Consider the following 14,339-nt stretch of genomic DNA (forward strand, 5'->3'; position numbering starts at 1 on the left):
ACAAATGTCCCCTGGACAGTGCCAAGTTAAACAAACATCACTTACAGAAAAGTTGTGAAGCAGATAGCTCATTCCATGCCCCAATCTTCCCTAATACTAGAAAAGATTTTCTAAGTACCAGAAATGAATTTATGGCATAATTTTAATATAAAGTTCTTTATGTGCTTCTAAATATTCATACAGTGAAATAAAAATGTTTTCTCCATAATTATGCCAAATTCAACAACCTACAACACTTGTGGACCACCCCTCCCACCACGCTCGTCCTTGCTCATTACCCTTCTATCACATTGGCTGGCCACTCTTCTTTCTCTTTCTAGACATCAAGTTTGTTTCTCTTCCCAGCCTTTCTACCTGATTCCCCTGCCCTGAATACCCTATAGATCTTAGCATGTCTGGCTCTTGCTTCCCATTCATGTCTCAGCCCTCAGCTGGAATGCCATGCCTTTAAAGAAACCATTCTTGACCACCTTTCTTTTTTATTTCCCCCCTGTTTGACTGAGATATAATTGATATAAAACATTATATAAGTTTAAGGTATGCAACACAGTGATTTGATATATGTATATATTGCCATGGTCACTATCTTTTACACCATTATTTTATTATTATTTTATTTTCTTCTCAGCACTTATCACTCCCTGCAATTTTTTAAAATTTACTTATTTACTTCCCATTTCTTGACACAGGGTATAAATTCCCTGTGAACAGGGGGCCTGTTCTCTAGTGACTGGAAAGTATCAGACACATAGTAGCTGCTCAGTAAATCTTTGTTGAATTAATGAAAAATGACAGTCATAGGGGAAGGCGATGGGCAAGTACTGCTTAATGAAAATAATAATCTCAAGTGAAGGAAAAACATAAGAGGGAAGAAATGAGGAGAAGAAATGCAAAAATGGGAGATAGATGGAAAGTTATGATAAAGAAGGGAAGGGAAACATAAGGAAGAGAAGGAGACAGAGAAAAGAAGCAGAGAGAAAGAGAAAAAGAACAGAGAAAAGAAGAGGAGAAGGGGAAGATTGTCCAGTAATTGAGAAGTGACTGTCTGTGTGCCACTGGTCTAAGTGACTTTTTTTCCTTTAGGTTGCTTTCTGTGCCTTTGAACTAAAGTCGCTTTCTTTAGAAGTTGGTTGAACCATCTTCCCAGATCTGCACTGAGAAAGCTTTAGCTAGAATCATACCTGAAAGAACATTCTGTCCAACATCAAACATGCTAACATTCTCATTATAGGGGTCCGGGAAGGAGAAGAGAGAGAGAAAGGAGCACCTAAAGACATAATGTAAATATTTACTGAAATAAAAGGAGAAACTGACAGTAATACAATCGTAGTACGGGACTTTAATACCTACTAAAATCAATGGACAGATCATCCAGACAGAAAATCAATAATAAAACATTAGTTTCAAATGACATATAAGATGGACTTATTAGATATATACAGAACATTACAACCAAAAGCAGCAGAATACACATTCTTTTCAAGTGCACATGGAACATTCTTCAGGATGAATACCACGCAAAAAAAAAAAAAAAAAAGAACATTCTGTCCAATTCCATTTTATAGATGAAGACACAGAGCCCTACTGAAGCAAGGGAGCTTGCCTAGGATTATAGACCTGGGGCTAGCAGATGTAGAGGTAGACCCGAGATTTCCTGATGCCCACGGTTTTGTAGAAAAGCAATAAAGTGATACGAGTTCTGAATTTCTAAAACCAATCAGTCTCAGAAGCCTCCTGGTTTAGTAACATATTGATTTAAAGTGACTCTTTAAAAAAAATGAATGCAGCTGCCAACAGTGTCAAAGTGAACTTTCCTTCACACTCTAAGCAACGTGTGTGTAACAAATGATTACCTACCATGTCACACAGTTACTATTGTTTCTGGTCACTTGCCACCCAGGTGAAACTATGAATGTGAGATGAGGCAGAACCTGAAACAATTTCCTAAAATGAATAATGATTTATAGAGGCTGGATTTAGGTACAGAAATAAATGGAGCATGTGAGGACTAAAATGAGGTTTATGGTGGTTTACATATTCAAATATCATAATTTTTATTCTGTTCTTTTTATCCTTAAGTAAAAATTTTCCATGAGAAATATTAAAGAGAGGTCAAAAGGTACAAACTTCCAGTTATAAAATAAATAAGTCATGGGGATGTAATGTACAGCATGACAACTATAGTTAATAACACTGTATTGCATAGTTGAAAGTTGCTAAGAAATTGCTAAGAGAGTAGATCTTAGAAGTTCTCATCACAAGAAAAATAAACTTTATATGGTGACAGATGTTAACTAGACTTATTGTGGTAAACATTTTGCAATATATACAAATATTGAATCATTATGTTGTACACCTGAAACTAATATAATAGTGTATGTTAATTGTACTTCAAAAAAGAAAAGGCACACTGACAACAGAGAAGTGATTTTTACATAATCAATCATGGCTTACTCTCCCTTATTCCCAGTCATAAATCATAAAATCCAATATGAACTCCAACTTGATTTCATTTAGTAGTTTCAATTATTTTTCCCCATCATTAAGAAAAAGCCAGTATCAGCAAATAGCAAAAAATTAACAGCTCTGAATTTTGGTGTCTTTCTCTTTTCTGTCCTTCTATGATAAAATGACCCAAAAGTAATCAAAAGGAGAAGTATAGCCAGTCCAAAGACACTATCTATGTAATTAAGCTTATTATTAAAGCATGTTAATGCCAAATACTGTTTGACTAATTTCAAAAATGTTTTATCTGAATTTGGTAGAGTCTAAAGAACTTTTAAACTACAGGAAAGTTACCTCTACCATCTCAAAAGGACTTTTCATCTCATTACTCTGCTCATGAGCTATTTCTTCACAGAGAAGCACATTGCCTTTTCTTTTACTATAACATTCTTTCCCAAGAATTCTTTGGCCCCAAACATGGCTCACTGAGTAGATACAGTCAACAATAGCCAAATGGCCAATGATCCACCTTCAAAGAACGTGATCACTGACACATATGAGAAAACAGTTACAAATGTAAATGAGGAAGAGATTTTTCCATAATCTATTGACTTCTTTGCATAATAAACAGAGTTCAAATCTGTTTACGGAGTTTGCAGTCTTCCAAGAGCCTATTCATATGCCCAACTGGAGCCAATAAAAGCTTTTTGTATAACCCAAACAGATTTGTGCGTATTTCTCCCTTGCCTCTCCCTCTGTTAAGTTTCACCTAACATTTTCTTCCCTTTCTCTAAAATTCTAACTCTATATACATGATTTTTGCATTTCAAAAAATTATGCTTGATCAGAATGAAAGCTATACACAAGGGAAGGCCGATGTGGTTTATTTTGAAAGCTAGGTTTTTACCTTCACATTTTAATTTTATTAGGCATGTCCAATTCTCTGCCTCTTAGACCTTACATCATCATCACAAAACTTCAAATCAAACCATAAATGGGTTTCCCTTAAACATAAATCATGCATTACTTACTTGACTGTTACTCTGTTGGACGTATCCTGTAGGTCACTCGGGTCAAAAAGTTGAGATTCTTTAAGGCCGAGCTCTTTACAACCTCTCAAGAATAATATGATATTGTCCTGGAAGGAAGAAAAGAAATCCAAGTCTATATTATTTTATATTATTTTATGAACCAGCCTTTCTTCTTTAATAGTCCAAATTACTGGAGGGATGTCAGTCATTAAGGCAGCAAGAGTCAGGTGTGAGTCATGGCCTGTTGGATAATAAAATCATACCTCGTTAGGAAATGCTGGAATAAACAGACACTTCAAACTTCTAAACCCGCAGCTATGTCAAATTCATTTTTTTCCCTTTATCTTTTCACATTTGTATAAAACTCTAAGTTAAATGCCATTGGAAAGTGGAAATTAGCAATTTGGGGGAAATAGTACTCAAAACCCATGAATTCCCTATTGCTTCAAAGTTTTGTCCATGTCTTATTGCCTAGAATCTGGTTCAAAATGGATATATATATATTTTTAAATAGGTTTTACTACCCAAGTGTCATCTTCAACAAGTTTTTCTTTTTAATTGATCTTCAAAAATATATCCTTATCTAAAAAAAGGGTACAAATGAACTTATCTACAAAACAGAAATACAGTCACAGATGTAGAAAACAAACTTATAGTTACCAGGGGTAAGGGCGGGGGAGGGATAAATTGGGAGATTGGGATTGACATATACACACAACTATATATAAAATAAAATAGATAACTAATAAGGACCTACTGTATAGCACAGGGAACTCTACTCAATACTCTGTAATGGCCTATATGGGAAAAGAATCTAAAAAAGAATAGATATATGTATGTGTATAACTGATTCACTTGGCTGTACACCTGAAACTAATACAACATTGTAAATCAACATACTCCAATAAAAATTTTTTAAAATACATCCTTTATCAATGGGTTTTGACCAATAATACCTCTTTGTGGACTTATAAACTGAATTAAATGGGGTGGGGAAATCTAGACTTAATTGGAAAGGGAAAAATGAGGGGGCAAGGAAATCTTTTGAACATAACGTCAAAGACCCTCCTCATGGTGACAAATTTCTCTAGCAGGTACAAGTTTACTTTGACCTGGCAGAGCAGGAGACACAATCAACAGCTGAGGAGGGTTCTGATCTTCATCTGTTGGGAGTCATTAAGAATAAATGAATGGCTCTGGAAGGAATTGCAAATCGTGAGTCATACTTTTGGAACTCTAGGATGTTAGCCGCAGGTTCATCAGTTATAAGTCTCCAACTATCCTCTATCCTAAAAGACTTCTGATGAGCTAACTGGTCCCATCAGGTAGTTCAAACTACAGGAAAGAAATGATGAAGGCTGGTTCCAGGAGGCATATCAATGTGAATCCATCTAAATGCTCTAAGAAAGATGCTACAAACATCTGAAATAATGGTGGTGGTCAATAAATCATATATTCACCCAAGTGCAGTTTAACAAAGCGAACGAAAATCGTAGTATTTCCCAATGACCAGTGTGTAGGTAGGATTCCAAGGCGGTCCCCAAGAATCTCACCCACTGATGGGCACACCCGGTACAATCACCTCCCCTTGAGTGCCAGTGGGGCCTGTGCACGAGACGGGTTATTACTCTGCGATCAGGTCATTAACCAGTGGCTTTGAGTTGACCAGAAAAAGAGGACCTGATTGCACCTGACCCAATCAGGGCAGCTTTTCAAAGAAGGTGACGTCAGAGTTCCTGCCGGCCATGAGTTCTATAGCTGCAAGGAGATGCCTTCTGTCAACAACAACATGAGCTTGGAAGAGGCTTGGAAGAAGTTCAGCTTGGACTTCAGCCCCTGCCAACACCGCGATTTCAGCACTGTGAGCAAAGTATTCAGTCACGCCATGTCCATACTTCTGATTACAGAAACTAAGATAATCAGTGGGTGTTGATTGAAGATGCTAAGTTTACCGTAATGTTTTATGCAGCAACAAAAAAATAATACATCCAGGTTCAAAATAACAAGAGCAATAGCAATAAATTGCTAACGTTCATATAGCCCTCATTATATGCCAAGCATTCTTCCAAGAATTTTACATATATTAGCTCACTTAATCCCTGCACAGCCTTATGAGGTAGGTACTATTATCATCCTCATTTTACAGGTGAGCAGTATGAGGCACAGAACAATTAAGCATCATTAAGCCCACACAGCCAGCAAAGGATGGAGGTGCAAAACAACATGGCGTATACGAGGAATTCAAGCATCAAATCTGAGGCCGGTATCAAAGGAAGATGAGGTTATGGAGTCAGGGTCTGATCATGGGGTCCTTGAAGGCCATGGAAGGCAGGCTATGGAAGTCACAGAGGGGTGGTGATCTGAGAAGTAAATGCCCAGGTCTGCAGCAGATGTAGATTGCTGGGGGTAGGCCTGGGGGGAGGTAGAGGGTGTGAAGGAAGGACTTAAGAGGAACAAGACAGGAGACAGGGAGACCAATGAGGAGATACTCGAATCTCACTTCCCCCCATGGAGGGTGGCCCAACCCCAGAATGTTTTCTTTCCTGTGCCCCTGGATTTTTCAGTAGGTAAGAAGTACCATCATTCACAATATCTGTGTCCTTCACAACACCTCTTGTAGACTGACAATGAGCTGGTAAGAGTCTGAAGTCATCCACACCCTTCACAGTCTCTCCTGCAATTACTTTGCATGTTTTAAAATTATCCAATTCTCCTTGGAGTTTTTCTATTTTCCCTCCCATCTCCAGAGGTTTGTAGAGGTTCAGGTGAGTCTTTTCTAGGCGTGCAACTCTCTTTCTGGTTCGCCTAGGAGCTCTGAGGGCTTCTCACCCAGAAGAAAGCAAAGGATGGGTCCCGGAATTCTCTAGGAATCATTTGGGACCCCACTAAAAGGACCAGACTTGTGACCACCATGTGGTCCCATCAGAGGCGCAAGACCGTGGCACGTCAGATTCTCAAGAAAGGCAAGAAGGTGCTCTTCCCACGTGCATTCCCGGATGTGCCCCGAGTGCCACGCTATCTTCAGCACACAAACTGCAAACACAGAAGCGTTGCATCGCCAGCTAAGCTGAACATTTTGGGCTGGGAGATTTAAATAACGGCAGGTCTCCTTCCAGCTCCGTGCTGCAATCTAATGATGCTGGATGGGAGCCAGACCCCAGTCAGGAGAAAAGCACCCCCTCCACCAGCCAAGAGCTAACAGGGGCAGCGACCACAGCTGGCGGGGAGGCTGTGCCTTTAATTACCTAAAATGCATCCTGCAAATTCCCATCTGCCTTACTCTTCACACTGAGTTTTTTCCACATTCACAACTCCAAGCAAAACTAACATCTTAGTGTCTTAGCTTCAGAAGCCAAGCAACACAACTGGTTCTCAAATCTGGCAAAGAAGAAGTGAAGACACCGATTTACCACAATGACTATTCGATTTAGCTCTTACTAGCGTAGTATTGCAAACTCATTAAGACTTAGGCTTCAAAAGAAGTATTTAAAGGACTCTTCAAAAAGTCAATGTCATGCTAAAACAAAAATTAGAAGCTAAAGAGACATGATGATCGAATGTAATGTATGACCTTTGATTGGATCCTAGATCCAAAAAAGGAAAAGTAAATAAGGCTATGAAAGTCCAGTTTAAATGTGGACTGTTGTTGGATAATATTATTGGATGAATGTTAATTTTCTTAGGCATGATGATGATGGTATTGTGGTTATATGAGAGAATGCCTTTATTTTTAGGCAAATATATGAATTATTTAGGGACAAGTTATCACGTCTATAACACAATTTCAAATGGTTCAAGAAAAAAATGTGTGTGTGTGCATGCACAGGAGAGAGAGAGAGAGAATGACATCTGCTTGTTACGGAGAAAGAAATAAAGCAAATATGGCAAAATATTAACAATTGGTGAATCTATATCTCAAAGGCTGGCAATTTTTTCCTGTAAAGTGCCAGAGAGTAAATATGGCTTTGTGGGCCTGTGGTAGTCTCTGTCAAAATGACTTAACTCTTTCATTGTAGCCAGAGAAATACACAAATTAATGGAAGTTGTCAGCATCCCTATACACTTCATTTACACAAGCAGGCATCGGGCTGGAATGGGCCCACAGGCTGTATGTAGTCCACTGGTCCTGTTCTAGGTGAACAGTATTCGGGTATTCATTATGCCATCTGTACATTTGAAAACTTTCCACAAAAAGTTTGGAGAAAAGGTTTTTAAATTTGTAAACATGTATTCAATTCCATAGGATTGTGAGTTCACTCGCAAAACCAGTTTCATAAAATTCAAGTAAAAAATAATGGTCACCTCAGAGACAACTACTGCAAAGTTCCTAAGGTAAATGCTCAAGGGCTACTGATGGAAAGTTACTATTTCTGGCTAATGGGAAAGTGCTGTAACATGAGCCTCAATTCAACACAGATGGGGAACATAAAGTTCCTAAAAGAGTTCATTTTGTGCTCGACTAATAGTAGTATATGGATTTATACCCCTGTTTACCTAACTACTATGCATTCACTCCTCCTTGTTCTTGGCCCAGTGGTTTCCCATTTCACTAATTTGTGGGCCCCCCCTGTTTATGAGAACATCCCCTGGGGGCCCAGGGTTGAGGCTTGAGCTTTCCGCCCTCCCCCGGGCCTCTTCTCTGAAGAAGTCCTGGTACTTCTCTGCCCTTCTCGCTCCAAAGGCAAGATGAAGGAAGGCCCAGGATGGTCTCTACCCCCCGAGTTTTACCGGCATATAGTAGGTGCTCAGTAAATATTTAAAACAAATTAAGCACTACATTCTAGGTACTTAGAAGAATGAAAAAAAAAACCCCACAAAATTCTAGTAGATGAAATAATAAGGACTTAGAAGTATCTTATCTTCAGGATTAATTTTCATGATGCGTCAAATAGCTGGATTTGTTCAAGATACACATAAACAGAGGTTTGTTTATGAAAAATTGTCTAATTAGACAATGGAAATGAGAGAAGAACAAATGTATCATGGAATACATAACGTAACATAACAGCTTTGGGGTCAGGAGGACTCCAGTTAGAACCCCAGCCTCATCCTTGTACTAGTTACGCGGCCTTGGGCATGGTTCCTAACCTTCTCGATCCTTGAATTTCTAATCTGTGAGGTGGGGGGGGGGGGGTGACATCAACCTTACAGGGATGTCAGAATTACAGAAACTATATATAAAGAACACGCCCAGTGTCTGGGAACTTCCAGGTACTCATTCTATGTAAGTTATGTATTATCATGGCATTATTGTCAACTCAGGTCAAGAAGGGACCATAAAAGGTGAGATGAAGAACAGTTTATCCATCTACAAAAAACCAGGCATGGTGTGTATTTATAGCCCTTGCCAGTTACATGGGAGATTTCTTTTTTAAAGGGTAGTTGCAATTATTGTTGTTTAGTTACTGTTATAAATTGCCAACTTGACACTTTTATACAGGCAGCCTCAAACTTAGGTGCAAGCTATGTACCAAAAGTCCATTTGTAAGATGGCGGCTTGTAGGTCATCATTTGTAATTATCTCACAGAAATAGTCTTTGTATGGTGGTTCCCAGTTCAGGCCAGAAAGGCCGACTTAGTCCAAAATGTACCTGAAGGGGAGTCCTAATTACACTATGGGACCTAATGGCTTTGCAGAACAACATTTCAGTAGGAAAGCGTATTCAGAAATGCCTGCCCGACATATATACAATGGAATATTAGTCAGCCAGAAAAAGACACTAAATTGAGTTATTTGTCGTGAGGTGGATGGACCTAGAGTCTGTCATACAGAGTGAAGTAAGTCAGAAAGAGAAAAACAAATACCGTATGCTAACATATATATGTGGAATCTAAAAAAAAGAAAAAAATGGTTCTGAAGAACCTAGGGGCAGGACAGGAATAAAGATGCAGATGTAGAGAATGGACTTGAGGACACGGGGAGGGGGAAGGGTAAGCTGGGACGAAGTGAGAGAGTGGCATGGACTTATATATACTACCAAATGTAAAATAGATAGCTAGTGGGAAGCAGCTGCATAGCACAGGGAGATCAGCTCGGTGCTTTGTGACCACCTAGAGGGGTGGGATAGGGAGGATGGGAAAGAGGGAGGAGATATGGGGGTATATGTATATGGATAGCTGATTCACTTTGTTATAAAGCAGAAACTAACACACCACTGTAAAGCAATTATACTCCAATAAAGATGTGAAAAAAAAAAAAAAAAGAAATGCCCAACCGTGCTCTAGGCTGTAGTCGGGTGGAGGATTCCAGAGGCCATAGAAAAGGCTTCCTTAGCCCAAGGCAGCACCTCAGGAGGGAAAGGCAGGGGTGAGAGGGGAGAAAGGTGGGCCAGCAATTCATTCCAGTGCAGCCCCCTGAGACACATCACTGTCTCATCTAGGTTCTCCCTCCCGTCTTCAGAAGGTGAGCAAGGACCTGCTGGCTACCTTTCCCTTTCTCTGCTGTCATTTCCCACTGGCAAGGGGTTTCTCCCTTTCCTTGATCCACTGTGGAGCAGCGTGCAGCTTTCTGGCTCTGAGGAAGGCACCAGCACTTAGTGGTTCTCTAGGGAAACCAGACAGGTAGTGGGTGGGGCCTCTACCCAATCTCCTTGGCTTTATTTCCTTTACAGCCAACAGCGAAAGGGCAACACGATGATGAATTTGGAGTTCACAGAAAATGAACGTAGTGCTCATTTGGGTTTCAAATGAACCCAGACACCTATATTGCCAGGTATTTAAAATGCAATATATATATAAAGCAACGTATAATTTTCAGTTTCTATAAATGAAAAGACCAGGCGGAGGTAGCAAAATGTAAACTGAGATTACATCTGGTGAATCTATTATTTTAATACATTTTCTATAATAAATACTTGCTTCAAAAATCTTAAGGATTAGGATATCTCAGAAAGATTTGCAAGCATATCAGAGAAGATCCAGACTTTTTGGAAAATCGATAACTAACACCAACGTTACATTTCTGTTCTATATATAAGGCTTTTAAACAAAAGAAAAAAACCACGGTTTTTGTTAGGTTTCCTGCATTTGAAGCGAACAAATTCCCTTTAACAGAAGTGCAATTATGAACTTCAGAACTTAAGGAATACATTACCAAAACATCTCTAGGAAATTACCCTACAATTAATAGAATTTGGGGATTTCCTGTACCTGCTGTGTGTTCACGGTTGCTCTCCTAACCTGTACGGGTTCCAACCTGGCCGATGTCCAGCCACAATCACCACTCGCCAGACTTTCAATGCATTTGAGTTTGCCAGGAGCACTTAATGAGGATACCAGGCCTTCCACTGAGAGGCGAGACCTGCTCGCTCTGCCTGGGGGAATTCTGGGGAAGCCTGACCCAGAAGGTGGCATCTGGGTGGTTGCTTGAAGGCGAAGAAACCACTTTATGGATAGGAAATGAGCAGAAGCACAGCGGGTGCCAGGGAGAGAATGTAAGGTTGGAGAGGGGAAGAAAGTTCTAAGAGGTAAGCTTGAGAGAGTTGTGAGAGCCTTGTGAAGGATTTGGACTGTTCTCTAGACAGTGGGGAATCAAGGCCAGTTGATGAGGACAGAAAGAGTCCTGGGAGCCGACCTTTATTTTAGGAGAATATGTCAGGTGGCAGCCAGAGAGATCCACTGGGTGGAGGAGAGGGTCCGTTTAAGAGATAATTACAAGAGCTCAGGGAGAGATGTGGAAAGCCTGAACTCATCCAGAAGCAGTAAGGGCAGTAAAGGGGGAGGATGGAAGCACCCCTTGTTGGCTTGGCGGTTGAGTGGATTTAGGAGCAGAGGGTGAGGAGAAGGAAGGGGGTTCGGTTGATGATGAGTTTTTTAGTCATTAGGACCATCTTAAAGAATAGAGGAAGGGGAGATCTGTGAGAAACAGAAATAATAAATTAAGCTTGGAACATTCCATATTCCAATAGCCACAGCTCATTGGGAGCTTATATCTGGGTCAGCTAGTTAGTGGCTGAATGACCTTGGGCAAGTTGCTTACATGGTCTCTGCCTCAGCTTTCTCTTCAAAAGCCTAAGTTCTTACAAAGGCCTACAAGGCCCTACAGGAGTCGCTGTACACAACCTCTCGGACCCCACCCCTGCTCGCCCCCTGCAGCCAGGCACAGCTCCTTCCTTGCTGGTCCTCAACCAAACCAAGCAGATCCCTGCCAGGGCTCTTTTTCTTACCTAGATATGACCTAGAATGATCTCTTGTATATAGTAAGTAAACATTCAAGAAATATGCACGGAATGAATGAATGAATGACCATAAAAACGGGGCTACTCACAATGTCATAGGGCTGTCCTGGAGCTAAATAAGAAAATATATGTCAAGTGCTTAGAATAGAACAGTGTTTGGCACAATAAATGTTTTCCATTGTGATACTTATTTCTATCATTAGGATAAAACTGTTAAGTCATCAATGAATGGAATTTCTGATTAGAAGGACATTATTGACTTTGGGGACAACTTCAGTGCAATTATAGGGTGAAAACCTATCATTTCAGGAACTTAAGAAATCAGTGTAGAATAAAAACAATAGGGAAAACACAAAGAGACACTTTTGGGAAGTTTAGCAGAGAAGAGATTATGAGAAAAGGTACGGTGAGTCCAAGGAAGGTTGGCTGCTTGTTTCTTTTAGGAAAGCTGCAGGTAAGGAGAAACACAGCTCCCTGCTTGTCCTAGAGCTTCCTTGCCAGCCCAGACCACCGACATTATCATCCTCATGAGGAATCCTCACCACGTGTGAGGTCTGAGCCATCAGTTTTCACCATAATCACCTTCCATCCTGCTCACTACTTCTGTCACAGTCATGGAGGACACTGGCACCAGGCTTACCACTGACTACAGTCATCATTCTAGGTGCCTTTACACTCTACACAGCAACCTGTTCGACGGCCTGGCTTTACAGTTCTTTGACATCCTCAATTCCAAGAGTTTTTACTTGTACACTCCATTTCACGATCATAATCATCACCCACACCTGCCCTGCGGAATCACCATTTCCAACATCCTACTCCTTGGCCCGAGTCCCTCTCCTCCCAGGTTTCTCACTCCTTCTCGCCCACACACCTGCTCTGTCATCTCCAGACTCTGCCTTTTCCTCTCAGTCCATTTCCCTCTCCTCTCATTGCCTTCTTTCTTTCCTGATTCAGTACAGACCAGTCTATTCAACTGCTCCACTGCTTGCACCTTCAACAGCCCCAGTTCTCCGCCTTTCAGTAGGGAACAATGACCAGGAAAAGGACACAGCAGAGGTGGAACAGTTAGCCTTAGACATGAGCCTTGGCGGCTAAGCACCACCTCTTGTCTCTACCTGAGATGGGATCAGTCATGCCCGCTCCTCATGTTTCTCCCTGGAGGAACAACACTCCTGGCCCCTCACTCTTCCTCCCCTAGGTTGGTTTGGGAGAAGGAACGGGGCATGCTCAGCTCAGCCAGTTTGGGATTTCCTCTCTGTGGAAGATGGCCTGTCTGTAGGACACATGCGTCCCGTCTGTCTCTGCCATGTGGGAAGGGGCCTCTCTCTGGGGTGGGAGAGGCCTGTGGTTGTCCAGCTGTGCTGGGAATGGGTGGATGAATTTGTTTAATTCAGGAGCAAGGATTAGCAAACCCACTTGGCTGCAGCTCTAAACCCACACTCTCCAATTTGTCTCATGAGAAGTAAAGCTGACGTTCTGACCTCTGATTCCCGTGTTTATGTCTCAGCTGGGAGGGGAAGAGAGGAGTGCTATTTACTGATCGCCCTAACGCCTAACGCTCTGCTCCTAGCGCTACTGGAAATGATGCTGCTTTATTGGGTCTGGAGCTGCTATGCATTTACAAGCTCCCGCCTCAGTGGGCCCCTTGGATCCACTTGGTCATCCTTCTGGCGTCCCTGGCCAGCCCTTCTCCCCATCCTTACGGAGGGTTTTACAAGCCTCCTCTGCTTTCTAAAATCTCTCTGCCATGTCCTCACCTTCTTCATCAACAGACAGATGTCATTAACCCCTAAGAGTTTTAAATCCCTTCACGTCAACCATCCCAAGTTCTGTATCTAAACACTTTTTTTAAAAAGAATATAAAGCTGTATATTTCAAAGCATCTGCAGCCAATCTGTTAACATGTTTTCGTCAGTGGGGGTCTGTGTCAGAGTGCAGAGCAAACAGCCAGCAATTAGGCTCTATTATCTTTAGTTTAATTTTTCTATTTATTCAAGCATATTAATTGAATACTTATGGTATGAAAGGCAATATGCTAAGTGTTTTGGGCAGGAAGGCGTGATGATAAGAGTTGGCACTCTTATTTGCAAGTGAGGGAGGCCCAGATGGACCTGGGCTCATATTGGATTACAAAGCCCAGTGCATCACTGCCACAAGGGGGTAGAGGGGCAGCTGACCCTTTGAAGCAACTACAAACCAGGCCTTTGTGTATTTGGAACCTGGAATTGCTTCATCTCCTATCCACTCTCTCTGCATGTTGGCTTACTTGCTTTCACTGCACCCAGGTTTCCTCCACATGGATCCCCTAGTTTCCAATCTCATACATGAAGGTTGTCAGCCCCCGAGAGGACAAACTCTCTTTTTCACTTGCAGTTTGAAAACATCCCAGGAAAAGGAAGAGACCCTTATTGGCCTGCCTAGGGTCAGGTCCCCTCCCCCAGTGACTAATGGGATGGGGTGAATGAGACCATGAATCATTTTAATCAACAGTGGGGAGGAATAGGGGCTGGAAGTGTTTCCAAAAGAAGGAGAATGTGATTCCCTAGGAAGGGGGCCCAGGGCAGATAAAACTAGCAACACTGGCTACCTTCACAAAACTGGACCAGATTTGGATTTTCCTCTCAAAGTCTTTACAGAGTAGAATACAGAATTACCACTGCCATCTTTCACATTCTAAATATAA

The 14,339-nt window shown here is 41.3% G+C and overlaps 1 protein-coding gene across 25 annotated transcripts in view; it reads right to left on the reverse strand.

Annotated features, from left to right (window-relative positions):
- LIMCH1 (LIM and calponin homology domains 1) overlaps positions 1-14,339 on the reverse strand; it is a 347,828-nt gene that overhangs the window by 104,162 nt on the left and 229,327 nt on the right. For all 25 annotated transcript variants that reach the window (XM_082464141.1, XM_082464142.1, XM_082464140.1 and 22 more), the window contains one exon: positions 3,477-3,583. In XM_082464141.1, the coding sequence (XP_082320267.1) occupies positions 3,477-3,583 (107 nt within the window). The remainder of the gene's footprint in view (positions 1-3,476; positions 3,584-14,339) is intronic.

This window comes from Balaenoptera physalus (assembly GCF_965194825.1).
Source record: "Balaenoptera physalus genome assembly, chromosome: 5".
Classification (NCBI taxonomy): Eukaryota; Metazoa; Chordata; class Mammalia; order Artiodactyla; family Balaenopteridae; genus Balaenoptera; species Balaenoptera physalus.